The 23298-nt window shown below is 37.1% G+C and overlaps 1 protein-coding gene across 1 annotated transcript; it reads right to left on the bottom strand.

Annotated features, from left to right (window-relative positions):
* Positions 1-6984: 6984 nt before the first annotated feature.
* On the bottom strand, positions 6985-23041 carry oxtra (oxytocin receptor a). Its single transcript, XM_088636381.1, has 3 exons — positions 22840-23041; positions 21439-22635; positions 6985-8924 (listed from the first exon to the last, which is right to left on the bottom strand). The coding sequence occupies exons 2-3, from the start codon at positions 22367-22369 to the stop codon at positions 8677-8679; spliced, it is 1179 nt and encodes a 392-aa protein (XP_088492507.1). The 5' UTR covers positions 22370-22635; positions 22840-23041; the 3' UTR covers positions 6985-8676.
* Between the last annotated feature and the right edge of the window lie 257 nt (positions 23042-23298).

Genomic DNA, 23298 nt, shown 5'->3' with positions numbered 1-23298 from the left:
TTTTACTCTACAGTTTTTCCATAATTGTTGATTTCATGTGCAATGTGTGTAGAAAAATATGAATAATAATCAGAGAAGGTGATTCATTTATCAGTGCTTTCCTACCAACGGTCCACTTGTTACATTCACTTTAGAGACCACCAAGTTATTTCAACCCTTAAACGGAATGAATTCAAATTCATGTCTCAGATACAGATCGGTATTGTTTATTGTTTTTTAGTGCCAGTCGTGGTTGACCTGAACAGAATATTACACAAATGATACATTGGTAAGAATACCTTGATAAATTAAGTTAGTGTTGTATCCTGTGTTGTATTCTCAGCATATTTTTATTTACTGAACAGTTAATTTAATTAATGTTTTGAAAATAACAATATTAAAGAAGTATTTATACTGTAGTGCTACTACATTTTCTTCATTTGCCTGTGTGCAAATGCTACCTGTGTTTTTCTTAGTAACGCAATACTATACACTTTACAAATGACTACAAATATCCCATGATGCAAGTGTGAACTTCCTTTAAAAATGCCAGATAAACAGTGGCATAAAAAGAACAAAAAATGCTAAACTGGTGGATCATACCTTTGCCATTAATTAATAAATGCAATTAATTGCATGCATTTGATCTAAAACTCCACATTGAACAGTGTACAGAAGAGTGTAATAGGTTTCAAATAAGAGGGGGCAATCTGGATTGTTCTGTTGCTAGTAGTTTGTTCACCTAAGGACTTGATTACTGTATACAGTTATTTCTTGAATGATGTCAGGGAATTAAAGTCAACACCAGTGGACTGTGTTGAAATTTGTATTCAATAAATGTTATTTGTTCAGACTGCAGTAAACCAGACCAGTATTTCCTTTTCATTCAACTTTACACAGATCAGCTTAGATGTTCCACTGTAACCATGGACGATAGTTCTAACACAGACTCCTTCAATAACTTACTGCTAATTGTGATTATCAAGCACCAGGAAGCCAGAGGGTATCTGGTTATGAATACAATTTAACCCTTTAAAATACAAAGAAGAACATTTGATTTTCATCCCACAGGCTTTGACTACCACTGTACAACATGACAATATTAGTTTTTGCAATTGAGATGGCAGAACAGGTCTGTCAATCCAAAATTACCCCAAAAGTGAAAGGTAAGGTGCAGATGATATGAATGTTCTATATAAAAAAAGGGAACAACTATCTGAACCTTTGAAAAAACACTTGTGCCACATTACAACCCACTTTATTTTGGATCTAAACACCAAATACGAGCATATTTGGTCACGTGAAATCAATGGCATTCACATTTACACTTTGTTATTGAAGCGTATTATTAATGATTCAGGTTACTCTAGAAGTGTGTGTGAGATAACCGAAAAAAGAAAAAAGAAAAGGGTAAGGGCAATAGAGAGGCCCTCTGTAAACTTTTAATGCCATTATATAAATATCTTCCTCCATAAAGAACAGTCAATAATACACAAATGCAAAAAACTATAAATATAGATAGATAATACTTTATTAATCCCATAGGGAAATTGATGTGTTACAGCAGTCCAGCCCAAGACAAGCAAAACAGACATCAGAATAGTTATAAAACAAGACAACAAAATAAATAAAAATAAATTAAAAAATAAATACATAGGTGTGTGCAAAATGTGATGATCATAGTCACTGTAAAAACAATAAAATATGTGCAAAATGTGCATAGGTTTATACAGACTGATTGTCCAAAAAGTACAATGGAGCAAACATGCTGTCCATAGACGAGCAAATGAAGGGCTAACAGTCCTAGCCTAGGGCAGCGTTATACACCCTGGCATCCGCCGTGAGGAAAGACCTGTGGAAACGTTCCCTTGAACACTGTAGCTGGAGCACTCTGTTGCTAAAAGTGCTCCGCTGACCAGTAACAGTCCCATGAAGCAGATGAGAGGTGTTGTTCATGATGGCTGTGAGCTTGGTCAGCATTCTCCTCTCAGCCACCACCTCCAAGGGGTCAAGGCTCATCCCCAACACAGTGCCAGCCTTCTTGATAAGTTTATTGAGCCTATTTGCATCTTTTGTCATGATGCTGCTGCCCCAGCACACAACAGCGTAGAAGATGGCTGCCGCCACTACTGATTCATAAAAAATGTGTAGCAGTGTTCCACACACACCAAAGGACCTGAGTCTCCTAAGAACATAGAGTTGGCCCTGACCTTTCTTGTACAGGGCGTCAGTGTTACCAGACCACTCCAGCTTATCATCCAGGTGTACCCCTAAGTACTCGTAGGAATGTACGCCCTCTATGTCCTCACCCTGGATGGAAACAGGTCAAGGTGTAGCGGTGTAGAGCTGTGGGTGGGCTCTAGACTTAAAACTATATAATTATAGGTTAGGGTTTTGCTGTTGGACTCAACAGCAAAGTAATTCACTCTGATTATTTGGTAATGCCCAGATAAATAAATGGGTACAAATGTAGGTGATGTTGAATAAAAGTTGTAGGCAAAATTGGCGCTTGTTGTTTACATTAGCAGGTGCTAAAGAAAGAATGTAAGGTTTACATTAGACACACAATCATGTGATAATTAAGGCCCCTGTCCACTTTTGGGCATGAGTTTGACACTTGATTGGGAAGTCTACAGTCAGGAGTTTGCACATTCTCCCTGTGTTTACAAAGGTTTTCAATGAGTGCTTCGATTTCCTCCCTTCTCCCAATGACATACATGTACTGACTAGGTTTGGTGGCTATTCTAAATTGGCTCCTTCTCCGTGGCCCTGCTATTGACTGGCACCCTATCTAAGGTGAAAGATGTCATGGGCTCCTGGTTCTTGCACCCTATGATTCTGAGATTCAACATACAGTACACCACACTGGTTCTGACATGCATATACACATGGGTTATTCTCAGATTACCATAGGGCCACAACCCCCTGAGGTAGCAAGAGGAAACCGCCATTGACAGATTGGTGTGCACACATCCATTCACCTGGCAAGCTATTAGAGTGGTTGATAGTGTGTGTAGGACATTAGCAAGCTGCCAATTACCAAAAAATTGGTTGAGTCAGCCACCAGGCATTAGAAAGCAGCACCACCAATCAAAGAGCTAGAGCAATGAAGTAAAAGTGTGACAGAGGCTGATATGTCCAAGTGCATGGGACAAGGAACCAGTCTCCATTACTGTATGCTTAGACAACATTTAAAACATACAACAGTGAATTGAGGACATAGGCATCAATTAAGTGCAATTTTCCATTTTATAAAATGGCTGTTCTAGGAGGCAAATTGTTTTTCTGTCCTATAAGGTCCATGGAATTATTCTTTCTGTTAAGTACTCTGCTTTTCAGTGCTGGCAGTAACTGAACATGTATGACGTGAGAAATAGACAGCAGCTGCCTTCACCTGGACACATTCACATGATGCAGGTGAAGGCTCCTGTAGAGCACAGGTAAGCACCACGCATGTAGGAGGTGCAGGCCTCCACCCACAGGCAGAATTTGACTTTCATACTTGTGAGGATAGGAAAGTGACTAACCAAAATAATTTCTTACTGATATACTGTATTAACTGTCAGTGTAATTTGTACAGTATTTACAGCCAATGAAATCAAATATTCACACTGCATGTTTATTGCTTCACTTCTGTATTTCAGTTATTTAAAACAATGGTGTATTAAGTTTAATAGTTTTACAAAATTATATTGATTTTCAGATACATTTGCTTTATCACAAACTTGAAAAGTTATACTTACATGTAATTGTCTCTCCTTCTGGTTAGTGTAAAAATCCATGTGTTCTCTGGGGTCTCTTTAGCATCTTCTATGGAAAAAAAGAAGTTCTTTTCTTCCCAGTTTGCATCCTCTTTCTTATGTGTCTCATCACAGGAAGAACTTTGTTATAATATGGCTATTCCATATGATAAGCTATTCCAACTTTGCAAAGTGGGACCTAAATGACAATTCCAGACAAATATGTTGCAGCTAAATGAAATAAACACAGTAACTTTCTATAAGTTCCAATTGGCATAAAAGAATATTCTAATGCTTATCTGAGTACCCCCCCAAAAAAAAAAAGCTCTGACCTGGAAGTGAAGCCATTTTGTCAAGGGACCAACCAAGCCTGAACTCACCTGCAGAAGTATTTATATCTTGCAGCCTGCCATAACCTTTATAATAGCAGAGACCCTCAATTATGCTACCATATACATTCTAGGAACTGGGCAGATAATAAATGTTCAGAGATAAGGGGAGGCCTATCTTTATAATTATAATAATAATTGCTTACACATATAGTGCTTTTCTGGACACTCCACTCAAAGCACTTTACAGGTGCGCCAGAATGCTCACCACACACCAGCTATCAGTGGGGAGGAGAGCAGAGTAATTAAGCCAATTTATAGATGGGGATTATTAGGAGGCCATGATTGGTAAGGGCCAATGGGAAATTTGGCCAGAACGCCGGGGTTACACCCCTACTCTTTTCTAAAAACGTCCTGGGATTTTTAATGACCACAGAGAGACAGGACCTCGATTTTACGTCTCATCCGAAGGACGGTGCCTGTTTACAGTATTCTGTCACTATACTGGGGCATTAGGACCCACATAGACCGCAGGGTGAGCTGGGTGAGCCCCACTAACACCTCTTCCAGCAGCAACCTTAGTTTTTCCCAGGAGGTCTCCCATCCAGGTACTGACCAGGCTCACACCTGCTTAGCTTCAGTGGGTTGCCAGTTGTGAATTGCAGAGTGATATGTAACAGGAAAAAGCACATTCCATAAATGCATGTATAAATGATTATTGTATATTTGCCACTTTGTTGTAAACCTGTTTTGTAATGACAATGAGTTGAAATGTAAATGATTTATTTTTACTAATTTTCATACACTTTTAATAGGTGGGGACTACCCTGTTTAGAGCATAATAGGAATGCCATTACATATCTCTAGGAAGCTTTAATCAGTATTAGGATGCAATTGAATGATTAAACTCTGTTACGAGCTGTTAAACTTGGGAGCCTGTTAAAGGAAGTCTTTTTATCAAAAGATCGACATGAGCGTTATGTGTGCTATTCCCAATTCCCAGCTTTGTTACTTTGTCCTCCTGCATTTCTTCCATTGTTCCTGCCGTGTTTGTTTTCGGTTCTGGCCTCCAGCACTGGAGATAAGCTGGGGGGGCTCTTTTTTCAGCTCTGCCACTGGAGCTTAACCGCTGGAGCTTCTCCAGTATGCCAGCAAATCCAGAGCACTGCCAGCACTAATTGGCACTCTCAAGAAACAAAGCCCCCTTGCCAAAGCATGGCAACATGACAACATAAACAGCTCATTGGCATAATTCCTTTCACTGTGATTGCAAACAAACAGACAAGAACTCGGGGCTAAGGTTCTCTCACCAAAAAAGTCGGTCCTTTAATGTTTAGATTACTCCTGTTATTACTTCTGCAAGGCACCCGTCACATTCAGTGCAGAATTGACATTAAAATCCAATTTCTGACTTTCAAGACTTTGAAAGGCTTGTTCCTTTTTTATGTAGCTAACCTTTTGCCCAAATATATCTCCAGCCACACTTTTCAGTATTGTTTTGCAGGTTTCTCATGTGTTCCAGACTGTGCACCACAGGTCACAGTGACTTCTGGTAAGATCTGATGCCTGCTGAGGACTTTTGCATGTTAAAACTCCTCTCAACCCAACATTAATCAAGGATCTGCAAGTACTGTAGTTACTGGTTGTAGTCAGGTTCAAAATGAATTAACAAAACGAGTGCCTACTGTAGCTCTGTTTGAGTTCAAGGTATACAAGTGATAGTACCCTATCTAAAACAATACATATACTGTAGTTCTAATGTGTAGAGAATACACACACATTGTGTAACACAATGCAAACTAAACAGAAATGAAAAAGTAGGGGTTCATTCTGCTTGGACAAGTAGAAACAATACAAAACAACATTTCAGCTGTGTTTCAAACCTGAGCTACCTGAAGAAGGCTCCAAGGCTAAAAGTATGTTTTTTTGTACAGTTTAGCATGGAATAAAATTATATGTGTCTCTTTGCAGCTTGCAGGCTGACAAAGCTCCCCACTGGAACAAAATTTAAATGAACAAATTCAAAAAAAACATTTAATGAATGTACCACTCATGGAATAAAGTCCCAGTCCCTTGGAACAGATGTGCATGACTTCCATACTTTTCCTGAAGGATTTTAAAAAGTAGCCAGTTAGAAGGTTTTGAAGAAAGAGCAGAGCCAATATAAGTTTCATTCCTAGTAATTCAATTTATGAAAAAAAAACATTAATAGGCAAAAGTTCTATCTTGCCTGTATATTCCAAAAACCACTGCTTCTTCTAGCAACAGGGTATTCAACTTATCCAGGGTCTGTTATATAGGCTACCTAAATAAAATCGGAAGATGTAGTTCTTATGAAGAACTTATTTAAATACATATATCTAAATATTTTTGTTGAAGATTTGCACTTTATTAAAATTTTAAATGATTTCACAGTCACCACCTCAGCTCTTGTTGAAATGCGTTCCTTTATAGAAACTTGTGCATGTACTGTAGATACAATAAGGAATGAGTCAAGCACATTAAACTTAATATGCAACATTTATGGTATCAACATTACTATAAACATTTTTGTTTATAGCAAAGCCCCAGTACTTACCTGGAGTCACTGCATTCGATACTTACTTTAAAATTCAGCATTAATTGGAAAGTACACTTGCATGGATTAGTATGTACAAAAGCCTACCAAACAAACAATTTCTAATAATTTGTAAAACATCTAAGGTAGAATCCAGCAATATTACAAACCAGTGCCTCAAATGCATTATTACCTGCAAATGCTGACAGTATTTACAGTGCACCTGAAACATCTGGTGGAACTACACTGAAAGGATGAAGTGTCTCTTAGAACTTGCCAGTCACCTGTGCAAACGTTAAAAACATTAACAATTGTGCGATATCACTTGTACTTAATGCTGTCCTAAATCAGTTCACCAAATAAGTCAATAAGAAAAGTATTCTCATCATAAGAAGGACAATTTATTCATCATAATTACATAAAATAACAGTTTAAGTTGAAATGCAAGACAATTCTTTTTCTGGCTGAAATTCACAAAGAAAATATGGGATACTGGAAAACTACAATGCTGGAAGTTTTAATTGTTAAACCTGACAGACCAGAATTTGAAATATCTGCAGTCTGATTATTAATACTGTAAGCATTTTAAAATGTTTTGCATTTATTTCCTGCATGGAATTTTAAGACCATAAAGGAAAAAAAATCCATCATTACTGTTAATAAAATCAGAGTATTCAGCTCCATGTTGTTTTGACAGATGATTTTACTTAGATACATTTAAAACAGTGAAGTGCATGAGGGCAAACGTGCAGAAATGTACCACAGGTAATTCTGTAAAAAAAGAATCCATTATATGGATCACACTGTATTATACTGTATGATCAAAATGAGTAGATAGAGGTGCTTTGTTGTGACTCATACTGCTAGTCTATAATGTAGCTTTTTTCTTAAACAGTTACATGCACTTTAAAAAGCACACATGGAGTAATCAAGGTCTTCCACATGTCATAAGCACATAAAAATTGTGCAAATGAGAGGCTATTTGGGCAATCTTATTTTTGTTTGGTTGACAGGAGCTTGCCAGGGAAATCATCCAGACATTTCCCAGATCTGTTTCTACAACACTGGTGAGTATTTTGCTCCATAAAATCAGGCACATACTGTACTGTGTCAGTCTCACAGTATTGTTGGTAAAGTGCTTATTGAAACAGATTACAGATCAGCAGTAAAGGGAAATGAAAGAATCTGATAATGAATGCCACACTCTGAATGTTCACCACTGTGGATGAATCAGAGAGAATGCATACAAGGAGAAGGGGCTTAATTTAAGACAGGGATATGAATGGTGCCTGCCTTTTGACAGGTCTTCCATCAAAGCTTAATTTTCATAAAACAAACACTGAATGCCTACTAAACATACAAAGCTCTGGACTCTTGTTGACATTAAAACATTTACTTGTTCCTTTCAAGAAAAAAAAAAGTGCATTTTTTCCATCTGCCAAACAACATGTTGGAGGGAAAGTAATGCTAAGATATGCAAAATATGTATATAGAAATAAAAAATATCAATAAACAAAAACTTAATCTCTTTTTAAATTAAGAATATTGATTGTTTCTGTGCATGGCTTCCTTTTGGCTAGTACCAATATTACCAGCATCCTAAGAACTGTGAAACAAATGTGCACAGTAGGCATCACCATTTTCGGATGTTACATCTGTATCAGTCACTTTTATCAGGCAAATGCAAAGCATATTAACCATAAACTGACTTTAAACTTATCAGAAGCAAGGCAGTGAGAGCAAAGTCCATTGAGGCTGCAGATGGATCTGTATGCCCATTTTAGCTGTATTTCTCTGTTTTAATTCATCAGAAACTCCTTTTTACAATGAGTCCTGTGTCTCTTTTTTGCAAAGTTGAATTCTATAAATAAAGGCTATTTACAAATAAACTTTAAACCACTTAGTTTTTTTTCTTCTGTTTGGAAAAAAATACAATATACTGTAAACCCTTTTCTAAATTAGAAGGGCTTCTGTAAATAGGTCTTTCTTATAATAGTTTCAATTGGCGGACATGATATAAAAAACATAGTGCAATCGTTGTGTGAAAGTCCGAAGACGTGGCGCGCCGAGCTCATGTGGAGGAAGTTTGAGTGATACTCTTCTGGCTGCTGCTGTTCTTGATGATGTAGGTGGAGGAGTTGCTTTTGCGGCTGGAGTCCAACTCGCAGGAGCACTGCGTGGCTTTCAGGTAGCTCGTGGAGCAGCACAGGAAGTGCTGCATCAGGTCGTGGAACAGATGTCCCGCAAAAAACATGTAAATCCAGGGATTGCAGCAGCTGTTCAAGCTGGCCAGCAACATGGCAATGATGAAGGCCAGCTCTGCAAGATAAAACAGAAATCACGCTTACTTGTACTCCGGAGCGGCGCTCACCACAAAGTTCACAGGTTTCCCCTGGGGTTGCACAACGTCTGCCGTTTATAAATGGTTGTTGTGTTGTGTTTCTACTAATCCTATCAGAGGGCAATTGAATTACCGAACATGTTTTCTTCACTTCTTACGTGCGTACCTTAATTTCAGATATTACATTTTATTTTAATAAATTATATTACTTTTGAGACACCTTGAAGCAAACCTGTAATGTGTTTCTTGATAATATTGGCAGTATGACTTATTTTGCCGTTTGTATTTTTCAGCATTCTTTTCACAATCATATCAGAAATAATCTCTTTAAAAAAAATTACGGATTGTTACCTTTTAGGAGTTTATCATGCATTACATTCCCACCATTCTAGATTGAATTAAAAACAGAAGTAACACGTTTTACCTTATTGATCTTTTATGTCTACTGATGCTTTGATGTCTAGCTGGGAGTGAAAATCTTCCACTGCTGTGTTGCAGAAATGAGCACACGCACACATTTCTGTGAAAAATTAAATCTGGCTGTGGCTCTGTTGTGTATCAAGCACAACAAATCACATTATTCATGGGTAATATTTAGGCAATGTTGAATAGGCCCCTGAAGCAAACTGGCATTTCGGAAATCAGTTCAAGATTAATCGAGGCAGCATTTTTCCTGTGTTAAAACCCATACTGCTGATCCTTTTTGTATTAATCTTGGCTTTCCTTTTAAATCTAGCGCAAAGACATTTTTGAATTTTTAAGTGGTTAAGGTGAATTAGAATATCAGAGGAATGCAATGAAGTTCCATCTTTAACCAGCAGGTGGTACTAATGTACTCGTGTGCTTCTAAATCATTAATTTTAATAAGATCAAAGAACTATCATCCACTTCAGGGACAAGAAAATATCTGGCACTTGGAAGATAATCTCATTATATTTAAGAAAAAAAACCCATTGTAAATCATACTTCATGACTCTCACCAGAATCATAGATGCATAGATAAATCATGCAAAAGAAAGCAGAAGAAAAACAATGCTATTCTTCAACCTCATTTAGCTTGTAGGAACAGTATTATATGAAACACTGAAAAAACACTGAAGCACTATTGAGCCACTATAAACAAAGAATTATGTCTTTTATAAAATCAGAAAAATTCACATTTTAAAGTTTAAAGTAAAAATCCTTTGTTTTCGTGACATGTGTGATGGTTTGCTTAATTTTAAAACACTGGACAGACATTTCCAGTACACAGTAATGTACCAGATCGACACCCTAGACACTTCACTACACAATATGATATGAAAGCAAAGAAACTGACAAGATATGCATTTCGACTGAGGGACCTTCACTTTCATTTATGTGTTTTTACAACTGTACAAGGCAGCTAGGTGACCTAATTTCCGCATCTGCCCGGTCTAGAGCCTGCAGAAGCAATGAAAGAATAAAGTGTGCAGCAGTATGAATGTCTGTGTATAGCAGGCTATTGACCACAAGGAAAAAAAGCCAAGCTACAGTATCTGCCACATACAGTGCCTTGCGAAAGTATTCGGCCCCCTTGAACTTTTCAACCTTTTGCCACATTTCAGGCTTCAAACATAAAGATATAAATTTTTTATTTTATGTGAAGAATCACCAACAAGTGGGACACAATTGGGAAGTGGAACGAAATCTATTGGATTTTTGAAACTTTTTTAACTAATAAAAAAATGAAAAGTGGGGCGTGCAAAATTATTCGGCCCCTTTACTTTCAGTGCAGCAAACTCACTCCAGAAGTTCAGCGAGGATCTCTGAATGATCCAATGTTGTCCTAAATGACTGATGGTGATAAATAGAATCCACCTGTGTGTAATCAAGTCTCTGTATAAATGCACCTGCTCTGTGATAGTCTCAAGGTTCTGTTGAAAGCGCAGAGAGCATCATGAAGACCAAGGAACACACCAGGCAGGTCCGTAATACTGTTGTGGAGAAGTTTAAAGCCGGATTTGGATACAAAAAGATTTCCCAAGCTTCAAACATCCCAAGGAGCACTGTGCAAGCGATCATCTTGAAATGGAAGGAGTATCAGACCACTGCAAATCTACCAAGACCTGGCCGTCCCTCTAAACTTTCAGCTCAGACAAGGAGAAGACTGATCAGAGATGCAGCCAAGAGGCCCATGATCACTCTGGATGAACTGCAGAGAACTACAGCTGAGGTGGGAGAGTCTGTCCATAGGACAACAATCAGTCTTACACTGCACAAATCTGGCCTTTATGGAAGAGTGGCAAGAAGAAAGCCATTTCTCAAAGATATCCATAAAAAGTCTCGTCTAAAGTTTGCCACAAGCCACCTGGGAGACACCCCAAACATGTGGAAGAAGGTGCTCTGGTCAGATGAAACCAAAATCGAACTTTTTGGCCACAATGCAAAACGATATGTTTGGCGTAAAAGCAACACAGCTCATCACCCTCAACACACCATCCCCACTGTCAAACATGGTGGTGGCAGCATCATGGTTTGGGCCTGCTTTTCTTCAGCAGGGACAGGGAAGATGGTTAAAATTGAGGGGAAGATGGATGCAGCCAAATACAGGACCATTCTGGATGAAAACCTGTTGGAGTCTGCAAAAGACCTGAAACTGGGACGGAGATTTATCTTCCAACAAGACAATGATCCCAAACATACAGCAAAATCTACAAAGGAATGGTTCACAAATAAACGTATCCAGGTGTTTGAATGGCCAAGTCAAAGTCCAGACCTGAATCCAATCGAGAATCTGTGGAAAGAGCTGAAAACTGCTGTTCACAAACGCTCTCCATCCAACCTCACTGAGCTCGAGCTGTTTTGCAAGGAAGAATGGGCAAGAATTTCAGTCTCTCGATGTGCAAAACTGATAGAGACATACCCCAAGCGACTTGCAGCTGTAATCGCAGCAAAAGGTGGCTCTACAAAGTATTAACGCAAGGGGGCCGAATAATTTTGCACGCCCCACTTTTCATTTTTTTATTAGTTAAAAAAGTTTCAAAAATCCAATAGATTTCATTCCACTTCACAATTGTGTCCCACTTGTTGGTGATTCTTCACATAAAATAAAAAATTTATATCTTTATGTTTGAAGCCTGAAATGTGGCAAAAGGTTGAAAAGTTCAAGGGGGCCGAATACTTTCGCAAGGCACTGTAGCTCCTGCTTTAGTGGAGAAAACAATGCAGAGACATGGCTATCCCCAGTGCTGAGATTTGTGAGGTTGGAAAACAAGACAAAAGCAATTTCTCCCCATGAGCTTCATAAACCACAAGCTGCAGTCAATTAACCTAAAATGTTCTCAAGTTAAAAAGCTAGAGCCTGTGTTAAAATAATGGTTAATTGTATACTAAAAAAAGTTATATCAGCCTATCAGTTCTATCAAATTCAAAACTCCTGTTGGAGGGAGCTAAGCAAAGCATTAAATTGCTTTTCTTTTCAGCCATGTAGAAACGTTATGCCAAGATGGAGTAGGGTTTGTAAAAACTCTAGATAAAGATGTTCCACAAGTTGTGACAAGTGCCACCTGCCCAAATAAAAACCTTCTCGGTCTATCTGTGCTGTGGCACGTCAAAACATTTTTTTTTATTTGTCTGCTTTCTAGTTTGTAGTTTAAGAGGGATATCATGTTCATTAAGTACTCAGCATTAATAGAAGGAGGATTATCAAACTGAAGTTACAGTAGATCGCAGCCAAAGTCACATTGCTTTGTGCCACAGGCTGCCTGCTCTGAGGTTTTATTTCCTCACTTAATAAAAGTCTTGCTACTGATAAACACATTCAAAAGCCATGAGGGGGTTTTATAAGGGACAGCAGGCTCTAATTTCCGTTGAAAAGAACAATGATGTGATGCTATATTAAAAAACAAACGTAATAAAAGAGAAGTGTTGCAAAATTTGAAATCCTCTTGAACACTGTGCTGTTAAAGAATTGAACCCAGTTAAGATCACTTTAGCCATATACAATTTCTTGCATTACAAATTTGTCTTTTTCACATACCCCAGCTTGCTCTCCATGAGACACACAGACAGGGAGAGAAGCTTGGGGTCAGAGTGCAGGATCAGCCATTTATATAGCAACCCTGGAGCAGTTGGGGTTAAGGGCCTTGCTCTAGAGCCCAAGGGAGTAGAACTCCCCTGCCAGCCATGGGACTTGAACCAGCAACCTGCCAGCCACAGGTGCAGATCCTTAACCACAGAGCCACCACTCTGCCCCTAAAAAAAAAAACCCAGTTAAGACTTTATCCATAGATTATCAGAAAGCAACAAATCCCTGGCAAGGCTTACGGCAACCATAGGTCTATCCTAGAAGCACTGGGCATAAGGTAGGACTGCACTCTCTATAGGACATCAGTCCCTCACATGGCACTAGCATGAGCATAATTTAAACACACCAGATAACATACCCAGCATTTCTTTGGGAGCACCCAGAGATGGCCATACCAGACATAGAGATAGCATGCAAGCTCCACACAGATGGTACCCCAAGCTGGAATCAAACTACGAACTGTTTGGTCCATATGCATTTTTTTTCTTTTGTTGAATGGTCAAAATGTAGAAAACAAAAAGATGTTGTTTTAAGGTGCTTGAAAAAAATGGAAGCTATTAACTGAAGTTCAGGAGGGATAACAGGGACAAGTCAATCTCCCACAGCTGTACCTAATCACCATCATTAAAAAAGTAGTTATATACAGTATATACTAGACTCAAATGCCTCTCAAAAATCGCTCCACCACCCCATCTCCACCTTACAGCTACCCCCAAGTTCACTCCTTCTGAATGGGGTTTGAGCCTCTTCATCCTATAGGTACAGTAGGAGCTTATACATTAACCAACAAGGTTAAGACATCTAATTAAATATTCCAAACATTCACAAAGCATTCAATTCTGGATATTGTTGTCTCTAGTGAAATAAGCATCAGCTGTCTTTATTTCCATCCAATGACAGGTGAGTGAAAAAAAGCAACAAAAAAAAATGCTATTAAAGATATAGTTAAAAATGACAATGTACCATTAATTTTCTGTTTGTCATCGTCTAGACTAATACATACTGTCTGCGAAGCTTCACAAAAACTATGTAATAGTCTAGAAGATGCAGTTCAAAGCATATTTCTGCAGTGTGTTTAGTTATACTGTCTAAAAATACTTTACAGACAAGAACAAATACATACTTTAAGAAAAGATAATAGAGAGACTAAGCTTCACATAATTAAAAAGATAAATCAAGTTGATAAATGCATGTGAGTTTATCAGGGATTTGCACTGCAGCACAGAGAATACAGTAAAAACTTTACATAATATTTAAAAAAAACAATGTAAAAACTTGTCTGTAACTCATAATTGATGTATTATCCGTATATAAATGGTGGAGACGTGAGCATACAGGATGTGCATGTTTTTAATAATGGACTAATTCACCAAGGTATTTAAAATTCACTACATAGAGAGCAACACCACTTGCATATTGTACCAATTAACACAGAGAGTTCTTGTACAGTACAGTATATGAACTAAGTGAATTGCTAAAACAGACATACAAGCATGGAAAGGTTAATGTCTTTAAATATCATTTTTTGAAATATATTAATTCTTTTTAATTTTGATTAGTTTATCCATAAATTATACTGCTCTAAAAGTATACTTTTTGTACATTCTTCTTTCCACATTAAATTACGTAGCACTTGCTGTGCCATGTTACCGTATAATATATTTGTTTTTCATTAGACAAAAAAAGTCAGCATAGTACAGTATTTTGCTTCATTTTTTTAAATGTTAACTAATCTACTTCTGAAGCTTCCCTTTACAGGACGTTAACTAAATGTATTTTCTAGATCAAGAAACAAATTTACAAACCACTTAAGCAAAAGAATAATATGAAGGCTTCTGGGCACGAATGTGTTAACTATAAGACACTTATGTACATTGAAGTAGAACTGATGTAGCTGTGTAGATGTAGCTTTTAATGGTTACCCTTAGGCCAAAAACTCAGATTTTAATGAAATTATTCTCATGTTTCCATTTTCCATCCCTGTTGTTGGCTTGTAGTTAGTTCAGGGGGAAATAAAAAGAAAACAATGTGGAATTATGCAGTCACTCATCTACTTAATGTAAAAAAGATGGAGTTAGGTTTGCCTTTCGTGCACTTCTATATAAAAAAGAAATTTGGGAGTAGGTATAGCTCAATATTTATGTTAGATATTGATAGTTGTCTGTCTGCCATCATCTCTACAACGTTATCTGCCAATCTCTCTTTCTATAAGTGGAAATATATAGATAAATAATCTAATAACCTTACTGAAACAATTGAATTTTATTGAGCCTGTAAGGTATCTCTCAGAAAGGCTGGTACAGATATGTTTTTTCTTAGCATTGAGCTACAGTATAATTCTTTTGGCAAACATTCCTTGAGGTTTTGAAAGCAGTCTGTAAAAGGGTTAAGACAAAAAGCGTTATTTTCTTTCAGCTTTCCTTTAAAAGAAAATTTAATATGCGTACATTTTCTTTTGTGATAAAAGGGGTTTTTAATACTCAGTATCATGCATATCACAAAAGGAAATTGCACCTCTCAAAATCCAATCACGAACTTTGAAGTAAAGATGTAAGAGAAATAATGGAAAAGTTTAAAGCAACAGCATATCCGAATTTACCTTTATCTGTATGCCATAAGCAATCATTGAAATTACTGTGACTTCTTTTTTAACATTTGCTTATAGTTCAAGTTATTTAAGGAATGAAAATACTTTTGTATATAATTTAGATTTGATAAGATCTGTTTGTTCAGTCTGGAGATAAAGACATAATCATAAATCATTTTCTTGGACACACAAATTTAGAATTTTTCGGAACAGTTATACCAAATATAGATTTAATTTTTGAACGTCTGTCTTCAGGGTGGATATGAGAATAATTTTTTAATGTATTATTTTCATGCTAACCAGTAGTCACGTCTTCTGCAAAATTCTATTTTATCATGTGTTGCATAGCAATATAAAGAAGAAGAAAATGAAGAGGTAGCAGAAAAATATGAAGAATGTTTTATAGGAATTGTAGCATACCTCCAAAAAAGTCTCAAAATATGCTTTTGAATGGCTTGTGAACTCACTCCATATTAATTTGATAAATTAGATAGATATTATTCTAATCGTCTAGATGTGCATCACATAAATGTATTTCTTCCAAGACAAATTCATGCTTGTTTTTGTATTCATTAAATTTTAATTTTAGTTAAGGCATCATATTATTGCTTAATGGAAACAAACATTTGTCTCCAGAATGCAATCACAAAGACATAACTGAATAATCAAAATTTTAGAAGCTACTGTAAGTGCTAATACATTACTGGTCAAATATTTAGATTTATCTGCCTTTGTTGCTTCCTTAGAGGAGCTTCATATGCACATAATGTCATTGATTAGTTGAATTAAACAATGAATTGCATGTTGACTACAGTTTCTATAGAGGTTCATCTGTATGGCAATAAAATTCTAAGGGATATTTAAAATGGATTTAGAATAAGGTTGGGCTTGTTTAACTGTTAGAGGTCTTTGAACAAGTTACTGTACATCAGTAACACATACAAAAAGAGCACCTTTAGATTTTCAAAAAGCTTTTGATAAGGTTTCTGATAAATTCTTATTATTAATATAATTCTCAAATTTCTGGTTATTGGCATACAAAGTAATGCAGTTTTTGGGTCAAACATGAATTAATGGAAAACACAAAGTATAGGTAAGGGGTGAATGCAAAAAAATGCTTACTGTATATCACTGACTTAGATTCTGGGATAGGTTAGGATATCTCACTTCCTGAGCTTCCTTTTGCACATCTTTCTCACATCCCTCTTACCACCCCATATGCACCCTTGCTGCAGCTCCCTGGCTCATTTCTCGTTAAAGAGAGCCTGCCTTTCCCTCAGCTAGGTGAATTACACCAAACAAAGCCCTAATACATTTAATCTCTATATCGTACTTAATAAGATCTGACTGAACTAATAGAAACAACAGAAAATTGATTGTATCTGCATTACTGGAGAAAACCTTTGGGTTCCTATGCTTATAGGAAGTAGGACTCTAAAACATACTTACTGTAAAAAAGCTGTCTTTAGTGTAACCTTTGTATAATCGTCGCAAAGAGTTCCAAGAACCTGTCTGTCATATGTGAGCTTGATTTATTACTCTGTCACCAGATCTGTGCCGGAAAATAAACTCACGTGCTTCTCATTTTGTTAACAGTTTATTATTTACCATGAGTAATAATAACCCAAGTTATTTCCCACCTTGCTATTTTGCTACAATATATTAATAAAGTATACTGAGGAAAGGTGCTTTAATTGCACATAAGTACTGGCATAAAGAATTTCCTTTTCCTCCTTTTTCTTCCATATGTTGAAAAATATTAATTTGATTCAGTGATTAATAAAAATAATGGAATGACAATTGTGACCAATTCTCTGAAAAGGTAAATTAATGTAGTCTTTAAACATTGACATCCTAATACGTGTATTTTACCTTATGATATTAATTTCTGTATGTGTCTTAAATGGGTAATAAAGTACATTTTTTCTCTAATTTACATAGATATTTGTCCTACGTATTAAAGCTGCACATGTAAATTCATGATTGAATTAGGCTAATTGTTTATCATGAAAAACACGTCTGATTCTGAGCTACAGTATGTTACAAAAAACATATTTTTCTGCATTTACTGTTACAGTATATGAGGAAGATCATGCTTAAACGTGTTGCCTATTTTCTGATGTGCACAATGTCCTATTTGTGAACGTTGTGAAATACACATAGAGTGGGACACATTGATTTTACACCTTTTATCCTGAATCGGAATATTTCCAATCAAGGTGTTTTGAACACTCAGCCACGAGAAAAAAAAGAACATTTTGTATTGTGAAGCATTGTGGGACTGGGTTCATCGTTTCTTGTTACTGTATTAACTGTCCGATGCAGTTGTGCAGCTGAGGAATTTTCCATTCCTGAAGTACATTTTGCAGTACTGTGAGACAAACAGATATTTTTATAAATCAAAACCAGCTCTTATAAGAACTGTATTACCAAACGTTCACAGTCACACAGTATAAAGGAAAGGAATGTTAATATTTATGCTACTGGTTGTTGTGGTATTCATGATTTTACTGGCAATCTAATTGGAGTTCTACAGTACACTGACCTTGTTAAAGTTGAAGTGCCACAGTGGCCTGTCCATCAGAGTCTTTTGAATAAGTTCATTCAGCATACAGTAAACAAACAGTTGGTGTAATTAGATTGGAATCCCTTCAGCACAAGCGGGGCCAGAAACTATAAGGACTATTGTTGCACGTAACAAAAAATTCATAAACTATGACAACTTGCTTTTACTCCTAACAATTATGATTATAATGATAGCAAAGAAGACTAAAAAAAATACTTTACTTGGCCTTATATAGCATTGACGGTAGATTCCGCACAAGACTTTAAATATTTCCAAGGAAGATATATCAGAAATAGTACTCTAACAACTGCGTTCATGCCAGGATTACCTTAATGGTCTGGCAGTATAGACATTCCAGTTCTTTTTAATACACTATATTTGTTTTAGAAATTGGTCTTTTCAGACCAAGCTAAATGTACTGGTCCTCAGCCTGTGACTTACTTATATGAACTTTAATGTAACTATTTTTTGAGTGTTTGCATTATTCGTATATGTGTGATCTGATGGTGCAGTGGTTAGCATTGTAGCCCCTCAGCACTGGTACCCTGGGGTAAACTCCTAGGCTGCTATCTATGTGAGTTTGCATGTTCTGTCCGTATTTATGTAGCTTTCCTCCGGGTGCCCTGGTTTCCTCCCACAGTCCAAAGACACACTGGTAGGTTAATTGGCTTCTGGGAAAAAACTGGCCCTTGTATGAGTGTGTTTGTCTGTGTGTCCTGCAATAGATTGGCATCCCACCCAGGGCATATCCTGCCTTGCACACTTTGCTTGCCATATTAAGCTCTGACTCCCCCGCCACCCTTTATTATTTAAAGCGGTTAGAAAATGCTGGATATTTGGGCATTCATCCTGCCTTTTAATGTGTCACTTTTTCATACTTTTATTTGAACAAGTAATTCAAAGGAGAAAAAAAGAATCTGCATTTAGAAGGACAACACAGAGACCCATTTTTACTGCACGACTCTCCAGGCCACAGACCGCCTTTACACCTTATTGGGAATGTTCCCTCCCACATTATCTGGGAAGAGCAAAGTGAAAAAAACAATAAGATAATTAAACCAATTTAGGACATGTTTAATGCTGAAACAAAGAAGCTATGAAAGACTACATCTCAAGCTCTAAATTTAAAGCTTATCTGAGTACAAAATGAGTGAAAAAGCTCAGTGGTGAGTCTTCCAGTGCCCATTCCTTTTTGCACTAGTCACTATTTAGGTCTTTTCTTTTTATGTTTTTATGCATTTCTAATAGCAATGTCAAACATTTTAGATTTTGAGAACATTGCATAAGTAACTGCATATGCAAAATGTAATACCAAAATATTGTCAGTATACTGAACTGTGCTCCATCCAAACCCCATGTCCCTGCTGCTTGCTAGAATTAAAACAACCTGAGTCTAAAATCTCTACTGCTGCAGATTGGTATGCCATCTGATGTGCCACAGTGGCCTATCCATGAGAAACAAGGAGAAAGCTCCTTATGCAATTTTGCAGAACCACCAGGGTGCTCAGGATAACATACGGAACAGATAAATTTGATGCTGACTTCAAGCATTTTTTGAGAAAGCTATACTGTAGTATAATGTTGTACTGTTTCATCTACAGTATAATCTGTTGAAATGTTGATGATACCATGCTGTATATTAAATGTTTAAATGTGATTTCTACTGTCATAGAAACTAAAAGGCATCTTTTGCTCTATACAAAATTCTACAGAATAAGGGATAATGGATGAGCTCTTAACAAAGAATACATATTTTTCCACGAATCCCAATTATACATTCTCAAAAACAATGCACCCAGATTTTTCCTATCCACAAACATCGTCCTGTTTTCATTTCAGGAACGCAAAAACGTTTTCTTGGAATGATCTTCTCTAAAAGCATTTCTAATTTAAACGTGTGTTTAAATGCTGTTTTCCGTCACTGAGATGTTTTGACAGATTAAATTTACAGGCTTCACAAAGAGGTCTATTAAGAATGTCCTTTTTCTCAAAATCCTGATTAGGAGGATGAGGATGCTCATACTCTGTGTTAGGTCATCTTGTTCTTTGTTGTGTTTGTACACCAGTCACGCATTTTCTGATTAAGCATACTGCATGTGCGCCGATAGCAATGTCAGTTTGGAAACATTTGTCATCACAGCTGCATCCTACATTTCTTCTGCACAAACAACATAATGAAATACAGTATGTACTGTATCTGATGTAAACTTGCTGATACGATCGCGACATACTGTACAATATAGTACACAGCTAACAGTCTAGCTAATTAATTTGAGGTCAATACGTTTATTTAGTTTTTTTTCTCTTTAACGAGTTATTTTCTTAATGCAATTTATCTTTAACAAAAATATATACTGTAAGTTCATTTGTAAAAAAAAGACCGAACTAAGTTGTGTTATTTTAAAAAAACCTATTCAGCTAATTTCCAGTGTAGTCAGGGGTATTCAACAGTTATGTCTCTTCAAAAGTTCAAAAGTTACCTTGCCAAAGAACTAAATACCAAAGAAGTTGCTGTCGGCCTAATTTTATATTCTATTATATTTAATGAATCAGGCAATGAGTGAAGTATCGAAGAAGATCAATCCTACACATTAATTATTAATACAATGTAACCTATTCACAACAACAGGGAACGTGTAGCATTTGGTTTTGTAAAGCCATGAAGTGGACAACTGCAATATTGGTGACTATATCCTAATTGCCCTCGCTATAAAACAGAACACCAAGAACATTATTGACACAATCTTCTGCTGTGCTGTATGCTGTGTGTTAAGAGTTTGATTCAGCTGGCAACAAACAGAGGCTATAGTCACGTAAGTCAGCCTTGGTTACTTTTGGCTTTATAACATTTCTAAATAAGCAAAATAATATATACACTAAAACTTAAAAACGGTTCTATCGTCTGCATTGTTGGTCTAGCCCAATACTTGCTAAATTAATACTCATCAATACCTAATACTTTGCCACGTCATTTGTTTCTATGATTTTATATGATGGATTTCCAGGGGATACTGAATTGGACACGACACCGGTGTCCACTGTATCTTGCGCTTTTGCCATTACATGCTTTTTTGTGAACAAACAAGACAAATAAAGACAATATCCTGGGACGTAGTTAGGAGAGCCCAAGTGCATGTGTCTTATGGTACTGAAATGCTTCAAATGATGACCTTAACAGTATTAACGGGCTTTTCTGTAAAACGCAATTAACGCACTGCAATTTGCTTTTTTTCTCCCTCCCCTACTCGATTGTCAATTTTGAGAATTAATTCACGGCAACAGAAGATGTACCTTCTCTGGGAGCTGCCGGGTCCCACGCCGACCACATCTGCACAAAGAAAAAAGGGGTCCAGCAAACGATGTAAGCCAAAACGATGACAAAAGTCATTTTCACCGTTCTGATTTTGGCTTTGGAGATCAGCTTTACGCTGCTCACTCGGGAAAGTGCTGACCCTTTGAAAGCTTTCGGCGTTAAAGGTATACTTTGGTCCTTCCGAGTTTTCAGTTTGAAGTTTTGCCATATTTTAAAACTGATCAGTCCGTAGCAGACACTTAGTATGGCCACTGGTATTATATAGATTGTGAGGCTGATCCATGTCACATAAGCTTTGGCGCCCCAAGGCTGAATAAAATCCCCCCAGCAGTCATAAACTCCAGAACCTGCCGGTATCTCCCTCAAAGAGAATATGTACACTTGTGGAATGCTAAACAAAAGACTGAGGACCCACGATGTAATGATGTAGAACCGATCGGCTCTTCTGTGTAAGGACCGCAGAGGCTGGCATATCGCCAAACATCTGTCTATGGACATCAGAACAAGCATATACGTTGAAGCGAACATTCCCACAACCTGCAGGTACTTTACTAATCTGCAGAGAAAATCGGGCCCATAAAAGCGAAAGGTGATGTCCCAGATGAGCTGCGGCAATACTTGAAAGATTGCCACGACCAGGTCTGCAATACTGAGGTGCTTCATGAAAAAGTACATCCGAGACTGGTTGTTTTTAGTCGTGTATATAGCCAGGAGGACACACAGGTTACCGGTCAATGCAAGTAGCAGGATGAGGGCTAGCACTGTTACTTCGACTTTGGCTACTTCTTCGTTCCGCAACACCGGGTTCACGGTGCCGTTTGCCTCTCTAGTGGCGTTAGCGAGGCTCGAGTTCTCCAAAGACGCATTCACGGACCACAAATCCTGATCCTTAAAGAGAATATCCTCCATCACGCTTAAAACTTTCCCCCCTTTTACCGTTTCGTTTTAAACGTCTGATGGGTCTACGTTTTTGCTTCAGTTGAATCACACGCAGGTGAGCATCTTTATGTTGTGGACTTATTGTCTTCGTTTAACTAAACAGATGCCACGTGAAATGATCACAATTCATTTAGCAGTTTCCATCATTTTGTTTTGCAAAGTCAGTTGTTTGTTTCTTGCGATTTTGCAGGAGAGCGTAGCTTCTTTGACCAAGGCAAAAACAGCTCAGTCACAAACTAGGAGAAACGAGAGTAAATAATTTGTTGATATGAAAGCAAAACATTCTGGTAACATGCATTATTTAAAAAAAAAATCAATGGCTCAAAATATAAGCATTGTGAATAATGAATTGGAAATAACTGGCAACGAAAAACATATTGACAAAACATTAACATACATTTTTAATATGGTAAATTATTTATGCAAGTAAAATTACATACCTTTAATGTTTTTTTTAACAAAAATCCAATTCCACAATTTAAGGTCTAAATTGTTGCTTTATATCCTTTATTGTGAATGTATTTAGTTCTTATATCCTTTTATAGAGATTATATTTGGTTTTCACACATAGTTCTTCATAGGTTTAAATCCAGCAAGTGAAGCCTCACTCTGAGCGCCACGCAATATATGTCCCGGGTCTTGATATTTATACCTCCTGTGCATCTCAGCCTATTGAAGGGGTCTGGCCTGGTCTTTTACATTTCTACCAGTAGGTGGAGCTTCGTGCAGTAATATAGCTTGAGCTAAGTACAGTATGATTAAGATACAGTACGCTCCTCTGCAGTTGCTACAGTACATTTACCCACAGTTACCTTTTTCAATTGGATGATTGATTTCATTGGCATTCTACCTATAATTTAACATATTTTTTTAGCCTACGTTATTCTAGGAAGATCTGT

The sequence above is a fragment of the Lepisosteus platostomus genome, chromosome 6 (assembly GCF_059453375.1).
Source record: "Lepisosteus platostomus isolate fLepPlt1 chromosome 6, fLepPlt1.hap1, whole genome shotgun sequence".
NCBI classification, from domain to species: Eukaryota; Metazoa; Chordata; class Actinopteri; order Semionotiformes; family Lepisosteidae; genus Lepisosteus; species Lepisosteus platostomus.
This window is presented reverse-complemented; position numbering and strand designations above follow the sequence as displayed.

Bases quoted from the DNA above. Each gene is read 5' to 3' on its own strand.
- oxtra (XM_088636381.1), bottom strand. From the start codon at position 22,369: ATGGAGGATATTCTCTTTAAGGATCAGGATTTGTGGTCCGTGAATGCG. The intron at 8,925-21,438 runs GTACATCTTCTG...TTTATCTTGCAG, and splicing joins CCCGGCAGCTCCCAGAGAAG to AGCTGGCCTTCATCATTGCC.